The sequence below is a fragment of the Aptenodytes forsteri genome, unplaced genomic scaffold (genome assembly GCF_000699145.1).
Source record: "Aptenodytes forsteri isolate BGI_AS27 unplaced genomic scaffold, ASM69914v1 Scaffold119, whole genome shotgun sequence".
Lineage (NCBI taxonomy): Eukaryota > Metazoa > Chordata > Aves > Sphenisciformes > Spheniscidae > Aptenodytes > Aptenodytes forsteri.
This window is the reverse complement of record NW_008796165.1, coordinates 8,124,152-8,138,953: the sequence shown is the minus strand read 5'-3', so window position 1 is coordinate 8,138,953 and position 14,802 is coordinate 8,124,152. Positions and strand designations below refer to the sequence as shown.

At 33.7% G+C, this 14,802-nt stretch overlaps 1 protein-coding gene across 2 annotated transcripts in view; it reads left to right on the top strand.

Moving 5' to 3' along the window:
• FAF1 (Fas associated factor 1) overlaps nt 1-14,802 on the top strand; it is a 175,700-nt gene that overhangs the window by 77,988 nt on the left and 82,910 nt on the right. For both annotated transcript variants that reach the window (XM_009287352.2, XM_009287351.2), the window contains exon 8: nt 9,227-9,313. In XM_009287352.2, the coding sequence (XP_009285627.1) occupies nt 9,227-9,313 (87 nt within the window). The remainder of the gene's footprint in view (nt 1-9,226; nt 9,314-14,802) is intronic.

The following is a 14,802-nucleotide window of genomic DNA, read 5'->3' as shown; positions in this document are numbered from 1 at the left end:
TTTTTTTTTTTTTTTTTTTTTAAATACTCGTGTCTCTTGCCTCAATTTCTTAAGAATGTGTTTTCCCTTCTTCTTCTATAGGAATTTGTTTCTTCTTTTAACCTTCTATTAAAAAATTCAAAGGGTCATGCCGTTTTAAGTTCAGAGGGGATTATCACAATTAGGTCTCCTAGGCACTACAAGCAATGAATAATTATAATTATGTAGGATGAACCTTTGCGCAGTGCAGGCCATATAGCAGCAATCAGTAACTTCTGCATCAAGTTCTGAAGATTGTAACTTGCATTTAGCAATAACGCTCTTCTGGAAGGATAGCTAAATTTAGGTATTTAAAGATGGAGATCAGCAAAGAGGTTTCTTTATTCCACATAATTAGAATGTGCATGTATGCTGGCAGAAAACTGAGGCATTGATAAGTAAAATAATATTTTAGAGACAGTGAAACAGTTGTATATAGAATTTGAAGATAGTGAATAATATAATATAGTGAATATACTTAACATTTGCCACTTGCTGCAGCCCAGGAAAAGGCCAGATCCAAAGCAGTGGCAAAAAGTAGTATCTGGTAGCTTGAAGAGAGCTCAGATTAATTCTCAAACCTCAAACCTTGTCTGAGCAGGAGGCTGAGGTTGGGAAAATATCTTGCTAGTCTTTGAGGGAACATCTCGTGCTTGAAACATCCATCTTTTCAGATTTTATTGTAGGTATAGATATATATTGCATGAGGCAATCAGAAGTTCACGTCAAAAGATTCAGTAAAGTTTAGTTGAAGCCTTGCTTTTATTTTCTGTTTCAAAATTTGCAGGTTTTAACTACAAAAATATACTAGTATTACCCAGTGGACCATTTTATTGTAGGTTGTGGTGTTAAGATACTAACTTGGCCCAGACCCATTAAAAAAAAGTCAAATGACATCCAAGAAGCGTTGGTTTAAAAGAGGTTTAAAATATGAGGTCCAACGAATGAAATAGAGGATGATGAAGTATTAATAATTGTTAAATCTATGAAAGTAATTTATTCACAGTGTTATTGCTGTTGCTGAAAGGAAACTGATGAATGCTTCTTTACAAGCATTTACAAAATGTAATGAATTTTAAATGTCATTACACTTAATGAATTTTTAAATCATCTGGTGATTCCTAAACTGGCTGGGCTTCTGATAACAGCTTCTAGTTAAGAAAAATTTCTGAATTTTTTAAATAAGTGTTACAGCTCAGAAATATAGTTGCTCAATGAGGTTATAAAGTGAGTAGATAGTGTCTCTGAAGATGTCTTTCTCTCAACTGTAGAACAAGTAGACAGAACATAGCCAACTAGCTTAGGAAAAAACGAGTTTATTTTTTGAATTTAGGACATTTAAAGTTTGCCAGTAGTATTTCACATAAGTAGTTAGGACTCTCTGTAGTCCTCAAGAATTTACATCAGTGAAATGGAATTAACATTTTTGGTTTGGATTTTGTTTGATGACTCACTGTGATGGATATAAATGTGGGGGAATGAGGCTATAAATGCTTAGCAGGGGAGTAAAGAATCCATATGCCTTTCTTGAAGTGGTACTGGTGAATCTGTCCTCATATCTAGTATCTTATTTTCCTAAATGGGATGGTTTTTACTAAAATATTATGGTGAATCATGTCTCTGTTAAGTTTGTTGTCTGTTTACGGATTCTTTCTCCTGAAAATTTTCTTCCCTCCCCCATTTTAAAATACATAATAGCAAAATAATACATCAACTTTGCATTTACTTATTCAGCCAATTGATCTTTCGTAGTAGTTACCCGTTTCTCCTTGCCTCATCACTCAAATTGGAAATAGTATGGATTATCTATGTTAAAGTATTCATTTAAACTCTAGATATATGAAGTTCTTACTCCACCTTTCCAACAATGAGAGGCAAAATTCATGTACTTTAATCTCTTTTCTAGATATTGAAATTAAAGAGTTGGAAACATAAAAAAATGTATTTGCTGGTTTTTGCTTAGTGTTTAATGTGACTTAATCTTCTTTGTTTGAACTCCTATCAGCAAATGTCACAAAAATCACGTTATTTTCCAAACCTAAGTTAATTTGAATGGTTACATAATGAATTCAACAAGCTTTCTAATGAAGATATTGGCACAAGTACTGAGTGCTACAGTACAATACAACCCACTTTTAACAGTAGTTTAAACTGGGTTTATTTTGGTTTGAACACTGTTCCATACACTGTAAAGTGAAAGTTGGATACATTAGTGGCTTTTCTGTACATTAAATGTGTTTAATTGCAAGAAAGTGGTACACGAAAACTTAGCAGAAGCTTTCTAATGAAGATATTGGCACAAGTACTGAGTGCTACAGTACAATACAACCCACTTTTAACAGTAGTTTAAACTGGGTTTATTTTGGTTTGAACACTGTTCCATACACTGTAAAGTGAAAGTTGGATACATTAGTGGCTTTTCTGTACATTAAATGTGTTTAATTGCAAGAAAGTGGTACACGAAAACTTAGCAGAAAATTTTCTACTGATTTTTTTTTCTGGTAACTTGCTGATGAATTCTGCTTTGTATATGGCTGGCGTACAATGGACATTCAGGTTCTCTCAGGGTCCTTTAGGAAGGTTTGAAATTGCATATTGTTTTTAACCTGAAAATGAAACAGTCCTAATTAGAGGGAAGAGAATATTACTTTCAGGAGGTATACGAGTTTTGGTGCTTTTATTTGTTTCAGTTTTACTTGTCATGATAGAATAAGCAAGTAAGGTATTTCAGACAATGAATTAAAACCAATTATGTTAGAATTTAATGCATTTTTATTGTGCATTAAACAAGAAAATAGGTTTCAAAGCTTTAGCCTACTAAAGGGGAAAACTTAAATGCAGAACAGAATCTTTTCAGACGTATTAAAAGCAAAAATAGTAGTTTAAATGAAGATCTGTGAAATAGAAAATTAATTAGAGAATGTATTGTAATAAAACATACATTTGAGTTCTTGTGTATTTCATAAAAGCGCTGAATCACAACTGACTTTTGGCTGGCAAGCTTGGGCAGGAGAGGAGTTCTTTTGCATTCAGTATAGATTTTAAATATTTAGGTTGGAAGCGTCTTTTTTTCCTTTCAATTACAACAGAGTGAATTTAGTAAATGTGAAAATGTAAATAGTTATTTTACCATAGTGAGTCTTCCTTGGAGAGTTTCAGTGGTATGAAATTCTTGAGAAGCAGATGCCGTTATTTAAAAATATCCCAATTCTGACATCTTAATTCACTAATTGAAAGCATTCCATAATTTAAACTTCAGTCAGCTGCTAGAAGGAGAGGCCGGTTATCATTTGATGTGTTTTGAATTGCATTATTGTTTCTAAAGTAAAGCCTACACTAAAATTTAAAATTTGCTGATTTAAATAACCTTTGTTCTTTATGTTTTAATATGGTTTATTATATTGTGTACTGGAGATACAAAAAGGCAAACCAAATTGTAAGTGGAGCAGATCTATACCATTCCCCTCGAATGAATCTTTCATAAAGTGACCCGAGAGTTCTGGTTTGGGTGCTAATGTTAGCCATGGTTCATACAGTACATTACTTGCTATATATGACTATATCCTACTTGTGGGTTCCTGGCTAAAAATTACTGCACATACCACTTCTTAAAGTTAAGAAATTCAGTTTTTCATTGACTGCTGGTAGCCTTTTCCTGATAAAATGCAAAATACTTTTTCTCTGCTATGGGAAAATTTTAAATATGGATCACTTATCTTTGTTTTTCATTTTCTGTCCTAACTTGCTGTCCCGTGTCTTTACTATTACTATGGACCAAATCTATTGCAATAGGCTGTGGCAGAGATGCCGATTCAGAAATTGTTTCTCTCTAGTTTTACTTCTCTATATTTTTAATAGTTCTTGTTAGTCCATAGTTAACTGAAATTACCCTTTTATCTGACCCATCTTTTTGTTCATAACTATTGATAACATCATTATCCTTTCAAATTCACCACTTTTATCACCTTTGACACCTCTCTATGCTTAGAAACTTGGTAGATTCTGCCCCTGCTTTCCATGTATTACTGCCAGATTCCTGATGCTCTTTGCTATCTGTCAGTGGAATTTTGTCTGGCGGAGATGTTAAAGGCTTTCCTCTATAATCTTGAAGACTATCGCTTTAGCTGGTTTTGCCTCCTTTCTTTCCATCTTTCTTCACCAAAATGCTTTTCCTTACTTTGCATTTCTGTCATTGCCCCACCCATATCGTTGCTGTCCCATGAAAATTTTGCTTACTTGTCTTGGCTTTTTCTCTGTTACAATGTCAAAGTCAAGATTCTTGCTTTACTATCAGTGCCCCATGCAACCTTGCTCTGTCTGCATCTGATCTCATTTCCCCGCGTCCCCCAACTCGCATTCCACATTCCTCACAGTCCTCTGACTTTATTGCTCCTTTTGTCTGCCTTTCATGCACTCATTTTTGCACTGTCTTTCATGCTGCCTATGTGCCTGGAACAGTCTTTAGCATCTCAGCCAATTTACAGCTTTGCATAAATTATATTTAATAATAAGACTAACAAAAGTTCATTATCTACATTATTTCAATTAACTTTGTACCTGCATAAGTGGAAAACAGCCTAAGGGAAACTACTGTTAAACTTTGTTGTGATTTGTTGTGATTCGAAGGTACGGATTCAGGCACGACAGTTCTTTGATGATTCAGCATAAATTTATTTTTTTTAACAATTCGGTCGGTGTTAGATTTTTTTTTTTTTGACAGTAGATTTCAGATTTTTCTAATTCAGAGAAAAGAAAATAGCTACTTATTCCTGCTAAGTGAAACCATCAGAAGGTCGTCATCATCATCACATTACCTGGTACAGACTTCTTGCCCTGTGATACATTTTACTTCATTTTATTCTTACTAATATGGATGTGGAAGGGCTTTGAATGTTGGATTAACTTCATATCTACAAACAAAGTGTATCTTTTGTGTTTAACCTTCCTTTTAAAGCAACATACTCATCGCTTAAAAAAAACAGTGGAAAATAAGAAAGTAAGACTCTGCCTATATCTGGGAAGTTTTCTCAGTGTGTTGGCTGCTTTGACGTATGGGTTTTCTTAAAATAGTAAAAGTTGTTTAGTATTTTAATTCCCTTCTAACACCAGTGAAAATGAGCTGAAGGTAAAACTTCATGTGCTTCTCCACCATCAGTGTATAGCTGCAAGGCAGGGCGTTCTGCAGGAATTATACATAATTTTCCAAGTAAAATTGCATCTGAAATATATGGGGTATTTTTTTTGGTTTAAATGGTTGTGTTGATACTGTTCACAGCTGAGTTGCGGAACCAAATAGATGTGCCTTTAATTTGTTTTTAAATGATCTCGTATATTCTGGAGATATAATCTGAAGGGTGGCTGCCATAGTAATGTGCCAGTCACCATGGCATCTGAACATTATGAAAAGAAATTCTGGGCTGCACAAAGACAATGCCACCAATTAGTATTTCGAACTGATCAAAGGTGGGGGACCAAAAAGTTTGCCAATAAATGTAGCTCAGTGGATGGCACTAGAAGTTAGAGTTTGCTTTACACAAATTTAGAAAGATTTCAGTCCTCCTATCAATATCGTGAATTTATAAAGAAAAGCCCTAAACCAGACTTCATCCATTTACTATGCTAACTTTTTTCAGTTGCATGAAGAGTATAGCCGTAGGTTTTTATTTCAGTGGCCTAGTGAAGAAGTAGTTTATAGTTCTGCTTTATACAAATCTTTCGAACTTTTTCCTCCTTTAACTTTAAACTGAAATTAAGTCAGTTAATGAAGAAAAGGGGTTTTCTGTACTTGATTAGTAAATATTCCTAGTCTCTAAAACTTTTGCAGTCTGCTTTCTTAGTAGTATTCTAATTATCAAACAAACCTAAAATTAAATAGTTATTTAAAAGCAAGCTTATTTTATCTTAAATAATTGATTGTGGCTTGTTGTTTGAAAGAGGACTACTTTGGCATGAATTCCAAATCCAGTTATGATCTTAACTCAAGCAGTTTGTTTAATCAAACATTACTCTAATAAGTCTTACATGGTCCCCTACCCGACCAGGCCTGTCTATAACAACTAGTTTATTCTGCGACGAGTTGCTCAACAGATGTCATTCTGGTAGAATAATGCAGCAGAATACTTGTGCGTTGGCTAAAATTACTTCAACTTTGATCACTTTTGTCCAGCACATCAGTCTGGCATTGTGCTTTATACCAACATAACACTTTACCCCGAGCATGCCTTTCAAGCTTAGAATAGCAGAGGAATGTTATTGAATTCAGTGCAGTTACAGATGAGTTAATGAAAGAAGGGAAATACTGTTTTTCTCATAATGCCTTTCTGTTGTACTTTGGAATTAAAAGGGAATTTGAGGAATGTGACTTCTGAGTTATTTATTTTTACTTCTGAAGGCTTTTTGAAAACAATATTATGTAGTTGTATTGATCCTACGTTTCTGTAAATAAGTTTCACTTGTTATTTGAAAATAGCTCATTTTAGAGTTTTATATTGTGAAAATAATGTTAATAAGACTTTTTTGATGTGTAATTGGAAAATAGTTATCTCACAGGGACAGTTTATCTCTGTATTTAATGCAAGAAAACTAAAATAGCAAGAACCGTATTCTTGTGATCACAGATCAGTATTGTTACATTTTGATGGGCTGTTGTGGGGTCAGTACGGAGTAATGACTTCTCTTTACCTTGATACTACTGTGAAACGAATACTGCACAGCAGGCTACCTTCTTGTTAAGAAGCAGTGAAGAAAGGCTGTTTGTTTTGAACAGTAGGAATGAGATCATATACCAAATTCTATAGAGTTCGGTCTTCCATAATTCCATTTTTCACAGGTGTGTGTACACATATGCATATTCATATATATAAAAGAATATACCATATATCTGTGTATTTGAAATGTATTTAAATAAGTTTTTAATAATTGAGGTATATTTGTATTTTTTAAAGCATAACAACATGCTTAAATATGAGAAAGGACTAATATGAAGTGCATTTTAATTATAAATACTTCAGTATTCTGTGTCTAAAGCAAAAGAATGTTGTTTTAATTTTTTTAATTAAAATATAGTTGTAAATTTTTTTAATTGAAATATAGTTACCAGATAGGTCTCCCTGCAAAAACTCCTGAACAAAACCAATATTAACCTAAAGGTTATCGGGTGTACGTGTAATTTACTGGGTTTACAAAAAAGAGGAGTGAGATCTTAATGATTCTAAAATATACAATGAATGTACAGCTGAGCTGAAAATCCAACCCATTATATGTTATCATACTGAAATGTCCAGATAAGGAACCAACATGGTCTGACTTTCATCCTTTAGTGAAGTGTAGACTCAAGAGTTGGAAGTAACGTATCTTGCTGTTAGATAATAATTTGAAGCCATTGTTTTCCACTCATCTGTGCAGAATATTTATATTTATAAAGCTTTAAACTGATAGTCTTGAAATTATTACCCACACAGCCTATATATTAAATCTATCCAGAAATGGGAGACAGTTCTTCACAGTTTTTACGAAGGGGCACTTTATTAGTATGAAATACTACTACTGCTAAAAGTAGTGAGAATGAGCAACAGTCACTGAATGGAGGATCTGAGAACTGGAAATACAGTAAGAGCACTGTACTTTGTGTTTGCTCTCTATATGCCCTGAATTTGCTCAGTTGTATTTATTTGTTGGCAAACTCATGCAGCAGTGCCATGAAGAGTCTTTTGAAGAATGTTGCCCAAATCAACATTTGTGAGCAAGCATATGTGTGGAAATCCCTGCCTCCTCCCTCACACCCCTTAGGATATTTACAATGATTAGAACAGTTCTTTTGCCACTTAATGTCTGCACATACATCCTTCATCCACGTATTAATGTGCTTGAACTATGTGCAAAATTTAAGCAGAAGGATCTGTGCAGCATTTCTCTCTAAAGATGATCCTGAGAAAAAGAGTTTTGGTGCTATTTCATTATGCAAACACATTTTTAGATGAATAGCTACTGCCAGATGTTGCATGTACATTCTGTACTAAAAATAAATGCCAAATTTTGAGGGAACATATGCACATTCCATGTGTTTATATTACCATATTACCTTACCATGTATTCAAAACTCAGCTGTGCTTCCGTGATGAAGCTATGGCAAGTACCGATTAATAGTTAGGGTCAAATTATATAAAATGTCCGTATAGTATATCGCTTTGTTTTATTGTATTATGTCCCTAAGCATGGTAGTTTAGAATCATCTTTCATTCATTTCTTGAATAAGAAACCTTTAAATATATGGATTATGTTAGTAGTTCTCATTTTGACAAATTTCAGCTTTCTTACTGATTTTTTTTTTTTTTTCTTTTAAATAATTTTTCTGTTCAGACAAAGTTGTTAACTTAGGGTAAGTGCGCTTAGGTAAAACATGCCAGCTTTTTTATCTCTGTTAATGTTTTTGAGGAAAGAGTTTTGTAACTCTCATATTTTGCAGCATTCTTCCTGTATTTGAAATTTTCAACTCATTCTTCTTTTCCCCTTCCCTTCCTCCTGACAACCATCATGTGAGATTAATGGTAGAGACTTGTATTTTAATAGCATAAGAAAAGAGTTGATGTAAAAATCAGTTTATTTGTGTTTTGTTAATAAGTGTTTGAAATGGGCTGTCTTCATTGGAAATGTGCTTATTAATTCATATTTTCATGTTTAATACTATAACTTTTATTTTTTTATCCCGTTTAAGAAACTTATGCAAAAATAGTTGGTTTTCTTATTGTATTAGCAGGAACCTAAAATTTTCAGGTGGAAACAGAGTATGTTAACTAGCAAAAACTGTAACAAACTGTAATTTGTTATTACCTTCTGCTTCCCTTCAGTTTGATCATTACTTTGTAATACATTTACTGGAAAATTCGTATTATACATTGTTTTACACATTTATGATACTTCAGTAATACTGTATCATTACAAATGATACTTTATAGATTATTTTTCTTCTTTAACATAGTTTGTTCAGTTGCTTTCGGCAGCACTGAAATTCAGCAGTGCTGCATGCAAACCTGTGGAACAGATCTGAATCTTCAAGTGTTGGAGGAACCTGTTTTACAATAAGTAATTGGAAAAAAACAAAATAAAAAGCTTGGGATTATGATGAAAAGAATGTAGTTTGCCTGTATGCTTCTGTTGGTACAGGTTCTGAATGTTTTTTTTGGGTTTGGTGTTTTTTTTTTTTTGCTAGGTAAAGCGAAATGTGTATGACCTAACTAGTATCCCTGTCCGTCACCAGTTATGGGAAGGCTGGCCTCCTTCTGCCACAGATGACTCAGTAAGTAGCTTTGTTTCTCATTTCATTTCTTCCTACAAATAGCTGATTTTGTTTGGATTTTTGATCAGAATCACCCAATAGCTTTTAGTGTCCCATATGCAGTAACTTATCATTACACATACTTCACAGCTTTATCTTGAAAGGCACAAATACTAAATTACTGGCTTACTAAAGCACATTTCCATGGAAATTATTAATGTGCATCAGATTCAGTGCATGTTTTAGACTAGAAGGAGACGTGCTGCGCAACATTGTGGAAGTTGAGGAGGTCTACTGCAATGATAGAGCTTCAGGGAAAAGAAATCCTGTTTTTTACATGTATTCTGAGTGCATATCTAGATATTTTCCTCAGTTGTGTTCATCAGGTCACTGGTATTCTTAAGCCTGTGTCTGGCTTTAAGCAGGAGGTGTTCCTGTTGAAATTGGTGGAGAGCTTCACTTGCTTGTAAAGTATCTACTGTGGTTCTTGCTGGACCAGTAAGAATTTATGGATATTTGCAAGATTACATTTTGAAATAGTAAATAATATGTGTACAGTACAATATGTATTCAATTTTCAAATGTATTTTGCAGGTTTTAGAATTACCATTATTTAGAAATGGAAGGAAATCTTAGTTGAGATCAATATGTACCCTCAGTGACAGAATCAGCTAACTGTGAATTGCCTACAAATTCATAAAATTGTAGGACTTAACTGCAGAATTCCATTAAATATTAGACTTGCTTCCTTGCATGGCTGTCCCTACAGTGTGTTTTACAGCATGTCTTTCAGTTTTGCTCAGACAGTTTTCTTCTGGTAGTATGTTCCCAATGCCAGCTAACGCCCCGCGTGGGGGGGCCCCTTTTTTTAAAAAAAAAAAAAAAAAAAAAAAAGCCTAAAATGCTGAAATAATTATGTAGTTATGTTGTATATAGATTTTGTGACCTGAGAAAAATGTAGAAAAAAAAAATATTTCTATTTTTATAAAATCATTCATTTAAACTAGGGATTGAACCTGAGTATTCTACAAAGTGAAAATGGAATTGGGATTTGCTTTCTCTATGTATTAGCATTGTTTTCAGTGCGTTACTTTCCTGTCCGTTTCTACTCTCTTCTTGTAGAGGGAGAATTGCTGTTTGTATGGTAAGACTGCTGCTTTTTTGCTCTGGTTAAAGGATTTATGCTAATCAAAAAAAAAAAAGGGGGCAAAGACTGTCTGAATTTCTAATATTTCTAATATACTTGTAAAATACGTCTGTGGTAGTGTTTGCAGAAACGGTAGTTAAGTTTGAGAGAGGTGGGTAAATCTATGTCCATGTATTCAAGAGCATAGCTGAGATGATAGATGTAAGATCTGAAATAACAGCATGGTGTCATGTGGTAATTACAGTCTTTGAAATGTGGATCCATTTTAACATTTTATTAGTTTACATTAGCCCAAAAAAGAATTGGAAACTCAACACTTCTAATCCGTTTTCCCACAGCTGTTAGGTTTTCCCGTATTTTTTTCCCCCCCCTTTCTTTTGCATAGGATACCTCACATATGTAAAACTCATAAATCTGTTTTAAGTCTGTTTTTACAAGTGACATTGTTGCAGGTGAATTTTTCGCCTTTTCATCTTTAATGAAATCGGTGAATGTTGAGTCATCTGCTCCAAAGCAGAAGAGTCCTCAAAGCTCACTGCTCGAGTCTGGTGCAGCTGAGACTTGTCAGCTGTGTAAACAGATTTGAATGTGTTACCAACAAAAATATAATTAATTTCTGTCTAAAATTAGAGGCCATAGTTTACTATTTATAAAGATTTAATGTTAGCAATGACTATCTATGGTTCTGTGATCTGAACGTTTTTTCCTTTGCAGATTAAAAATGTTCAGTAATAATTACTTTAGTAATTAGCCATGATGTCTTTAGTTCAGAGGCAAATTTTTAAAATCACTTTTTCTGTCGTTTTTCACTTGCTGTATTGTATAGTATTCCATTGCAATTAAAGAGTTAACGAAAGACTTGATTAAAATACTTTTTCATTTACATGTTATGCAGCATAAGAAATACTTTGTAATACCACAGGAGGTTTTTTCAGTGCAGTTCTCGTTAACCTTTGGCTTAGCAAACAGGACAACTAAATAGACTTCACATAATTGGATTCCTGTATCATCTTGAGTCTCTTATGAACCTGACAGACTACAGTCTTCTGACATTATCAGGAAATTTAGTGGAGTCAATAGTCATTTAAAACATTGTTGCTTCATCTCCCTTCAGAGTTAAGATATATGTTCTCTGCTTGTACTATCTAATGAAATATGGGATACTGTATGAATTGTCAGTAACTCTTTCAGATCCTTTTGCATACTTTCACCAGGGAAATGGGTATCAAAACCTCCACACGCAGGAGAATGTTTTCATGCTGTGACAGTTTGATTGTGGGAAACAAGGCATACGTTGTCTGTGGAAATCTCATGTTCAGGATTCAGCAAGGACATATTTTTAGCTTTTATCGTGCCTGAATAATTTTAACGCCACGAATTGTATCTGTTCTGCTCGTTAAAGTTCAAACAAAGTAAATGTATGAGTTTTAAATCATTCTTTTTTTTTAACAAGTTTACTTAAGTAAACTTTAATTATATTAAAGACTTGATTTATCTGGTTTGGGGTATATATCATCAACTGATATAATGAAGTCTTGAAAATTATTCTAGAAAATGGAAAAATAAGTATAATTTGATTTAAATAGATTCACAGTTTGTTCGTAATCTTTATTTTGGATATCGTAACAACCTTAACATTACTGAGTTTGTAAAATGAAAATGAAGCCAGAATAATTTACTGAAATTTCTGAAATGTATTCCATTTCTCTTTGCTATATTGGCTGAACTTCTAAATTTCCACTGGTAATTACTGCTATTGCCAAGTGCAATGAGAAACCTTCAAATATGTATGTGTTTAAAAAAAAAAAAAAAAAATCTGAGATCAGTTGTAGGTAGCATTTTAATTACAGTTTTTACATGAAAACATTGTGATTTTAATTATATAAAAACTGATGACTTTTTGGATATTAGCTTTACACATGTATATTTGAGGTAAAACTTTTTTCCCCCTTGAGGTCACTGGTTTTTGATTTATTTTGGCAGGATGACTTCTGTTCATTTTGGTAGCATAGAACAGCAAAACCCAATATGGGAAGGAGAGGAGAGGTTGCTTTTGTGCTGCTTTTGTTCTCAGTATTTAATCTAAAACTTTTTTCTTAATTAGTTCATTGTTTTAAGTAATTTCAGCGTAGCGATGAGAAATGCCTGCTTCTTCATAAGTAATGACTGAGCTTGTCAAAATGGAATATATTTCTGCACGAAAAAATTGTAAAACTTTTAGAATGAGATTTGGAGGGGTAAAGGGGAGAGAGACAAAGACAGAGGATGAAGTGCCAAGTGTCGTAACTGTGCCCTTGCATGCAGATCCCGTACAGAGGAACTCAGCATCCATCCTTCCACCTACTGCTATTAATGCTTTGTTTTCCTAAACAGTATGGTTGGCTGAGACCTCATATCCTTATTTCAAGATGAGTAACTGTACTTCTTTACTGTATAGATAAGCCAATGGATATTAGTTTAGGCAGAAGTAGGTCTACAACTACAAGTTACTCGGCTGCACTACTGAAGAGTCACATTTCAGATGACACCTGTGTACCCACTAACGTATTGAGGCTCTGCATCATCCCCTGTGAACACAAGCACCTTCAGTTTTGTGACGGCTGTAGCAGATGTGGTTGATGTTCCTTAGCTGAATTTAATAAAGACTTGTAGGTTATAATCAAAATTCTCAAACACTTATGTATGATCTAATTAGCACTGCTGTTATATTTAGCTATTTCATTGCTAAGTACTAAGCACAGTCTGCACAGATAGAAATTAAGAATGCTGATAAATGGTGTTCTGGTACAAAGTCAAACCATTTATGACACTTTTTGGCTGATCTCCAGATTTTTGAAGAGGTTGAGTATTAAGCATATGAGTAATTAGTATTTGGGAGTATATATTTCTTTCCCTTTCCGGGTCTTACAAAGGCTTTCTGACCAGAAAGTTCATTACCGCATGCTGTCATTGGGATATGAAAACAAGTTGTGAGGTTTACATATACTGGCTGTTTATTTGTAATGGATGCCATGTCTGCATTTACTGGATCATTTGGAATTTTCCCCTTGGAATTGATATGACTAAAGAATGAATAGTCCTGACAGAGAAAGTGTCTATTAATCGGTAGTGTAAATTTGACTATATTTAAATTAAAATACACACATCATTAGAAAATACTCAACTATTTTTTTCTGTGTAAGAATATGATAACTATAATTTGGATTTTCTGTAATGTTAATTACTTTGTATGTTACTTCTGTGGTTCTCATCAATCGCTTGCAGTAGAGTAGTAGAGTGGATCTGGTAGGATCCTTTTAATTTAGATGCTTAGAAGAATACTTGCAGTCTGTTTTGTTATGTGGGTTCAGGAATATGGTAAAGTTTCAATTTAACATTTATACTGTAATCCCAATTTAGTAGCGAAAATCGGTAGTACCCAGGTTTGGAAGCTCATGGGAATCTATGAAGCAGCACATTCATCATCATTCAGAAACAGAAAAGTAACTGAGTAATTTAATAAACAGTTCCTAAATGTCTTTATTTTAGATAACCTTCTGACTTTGACTTGTGGCTTGCTTGGATTTTTTTCTGTGGATGAAAGTATGATGAATTATCATGTTCTTTCCCCAGAATAAAGAGGGAGGTTACAGTTGTTCCTTCACAATTTATTTTTTTTAACCCCACCCCCTTGTCTATTTTCTATTTATAAAAAATAAGATAAACTGATTGGAATTAATTTTGTTTATGTAAAAAATACCAGGTCAGGGATAATCAGTTTTGTGTTATGTTTGTACTTTTTCATCACAAGAGAATTTTTTTAGGATTGTCCAATTTTAAAACATAAAATAATTCAATTGAAGTGATCTACGCCTATCACGTTGCTTTTGGGAAGGGTTTATTTCCTCACTGTGTGGTAATGAGTCTTACAGAAATGCAAGAAGTGCACACTGAAGAACAAAACCCATTGTATCATTATATTAAAAATACAAGTCAGTCTAGTAGCTATGATTTAAAAAACAAACAAACAAACAAACAAAACCCCCCTAACCTTTCCATTTTCAGCATTCTTGACCATGTTGAGTCCTGATAGAAGAAAACGCTTGTCATATTCTGCTCACATTTCTGCTTCTTGTGATCCAGTTCTAATGTTGCTTTTTTCAGTTGTTAGAGAATCCTGGAAATGAAAGAAATGGGAAATGCAGTCTTTGCTTCTGTTTGATGTAAGGATATTTGGATGGCAGTAGCCGTGATCTCAGAAATCTGGGAAAATTAAGATCACCTTTCTTAGTTACCAGTAAAAGGGTTCTAGTTTTTATAACTCATTTCATCCATGAATTTAAATGGTCAGTAAAATCATAGAATTTTGAGGCTGGTCTCATGT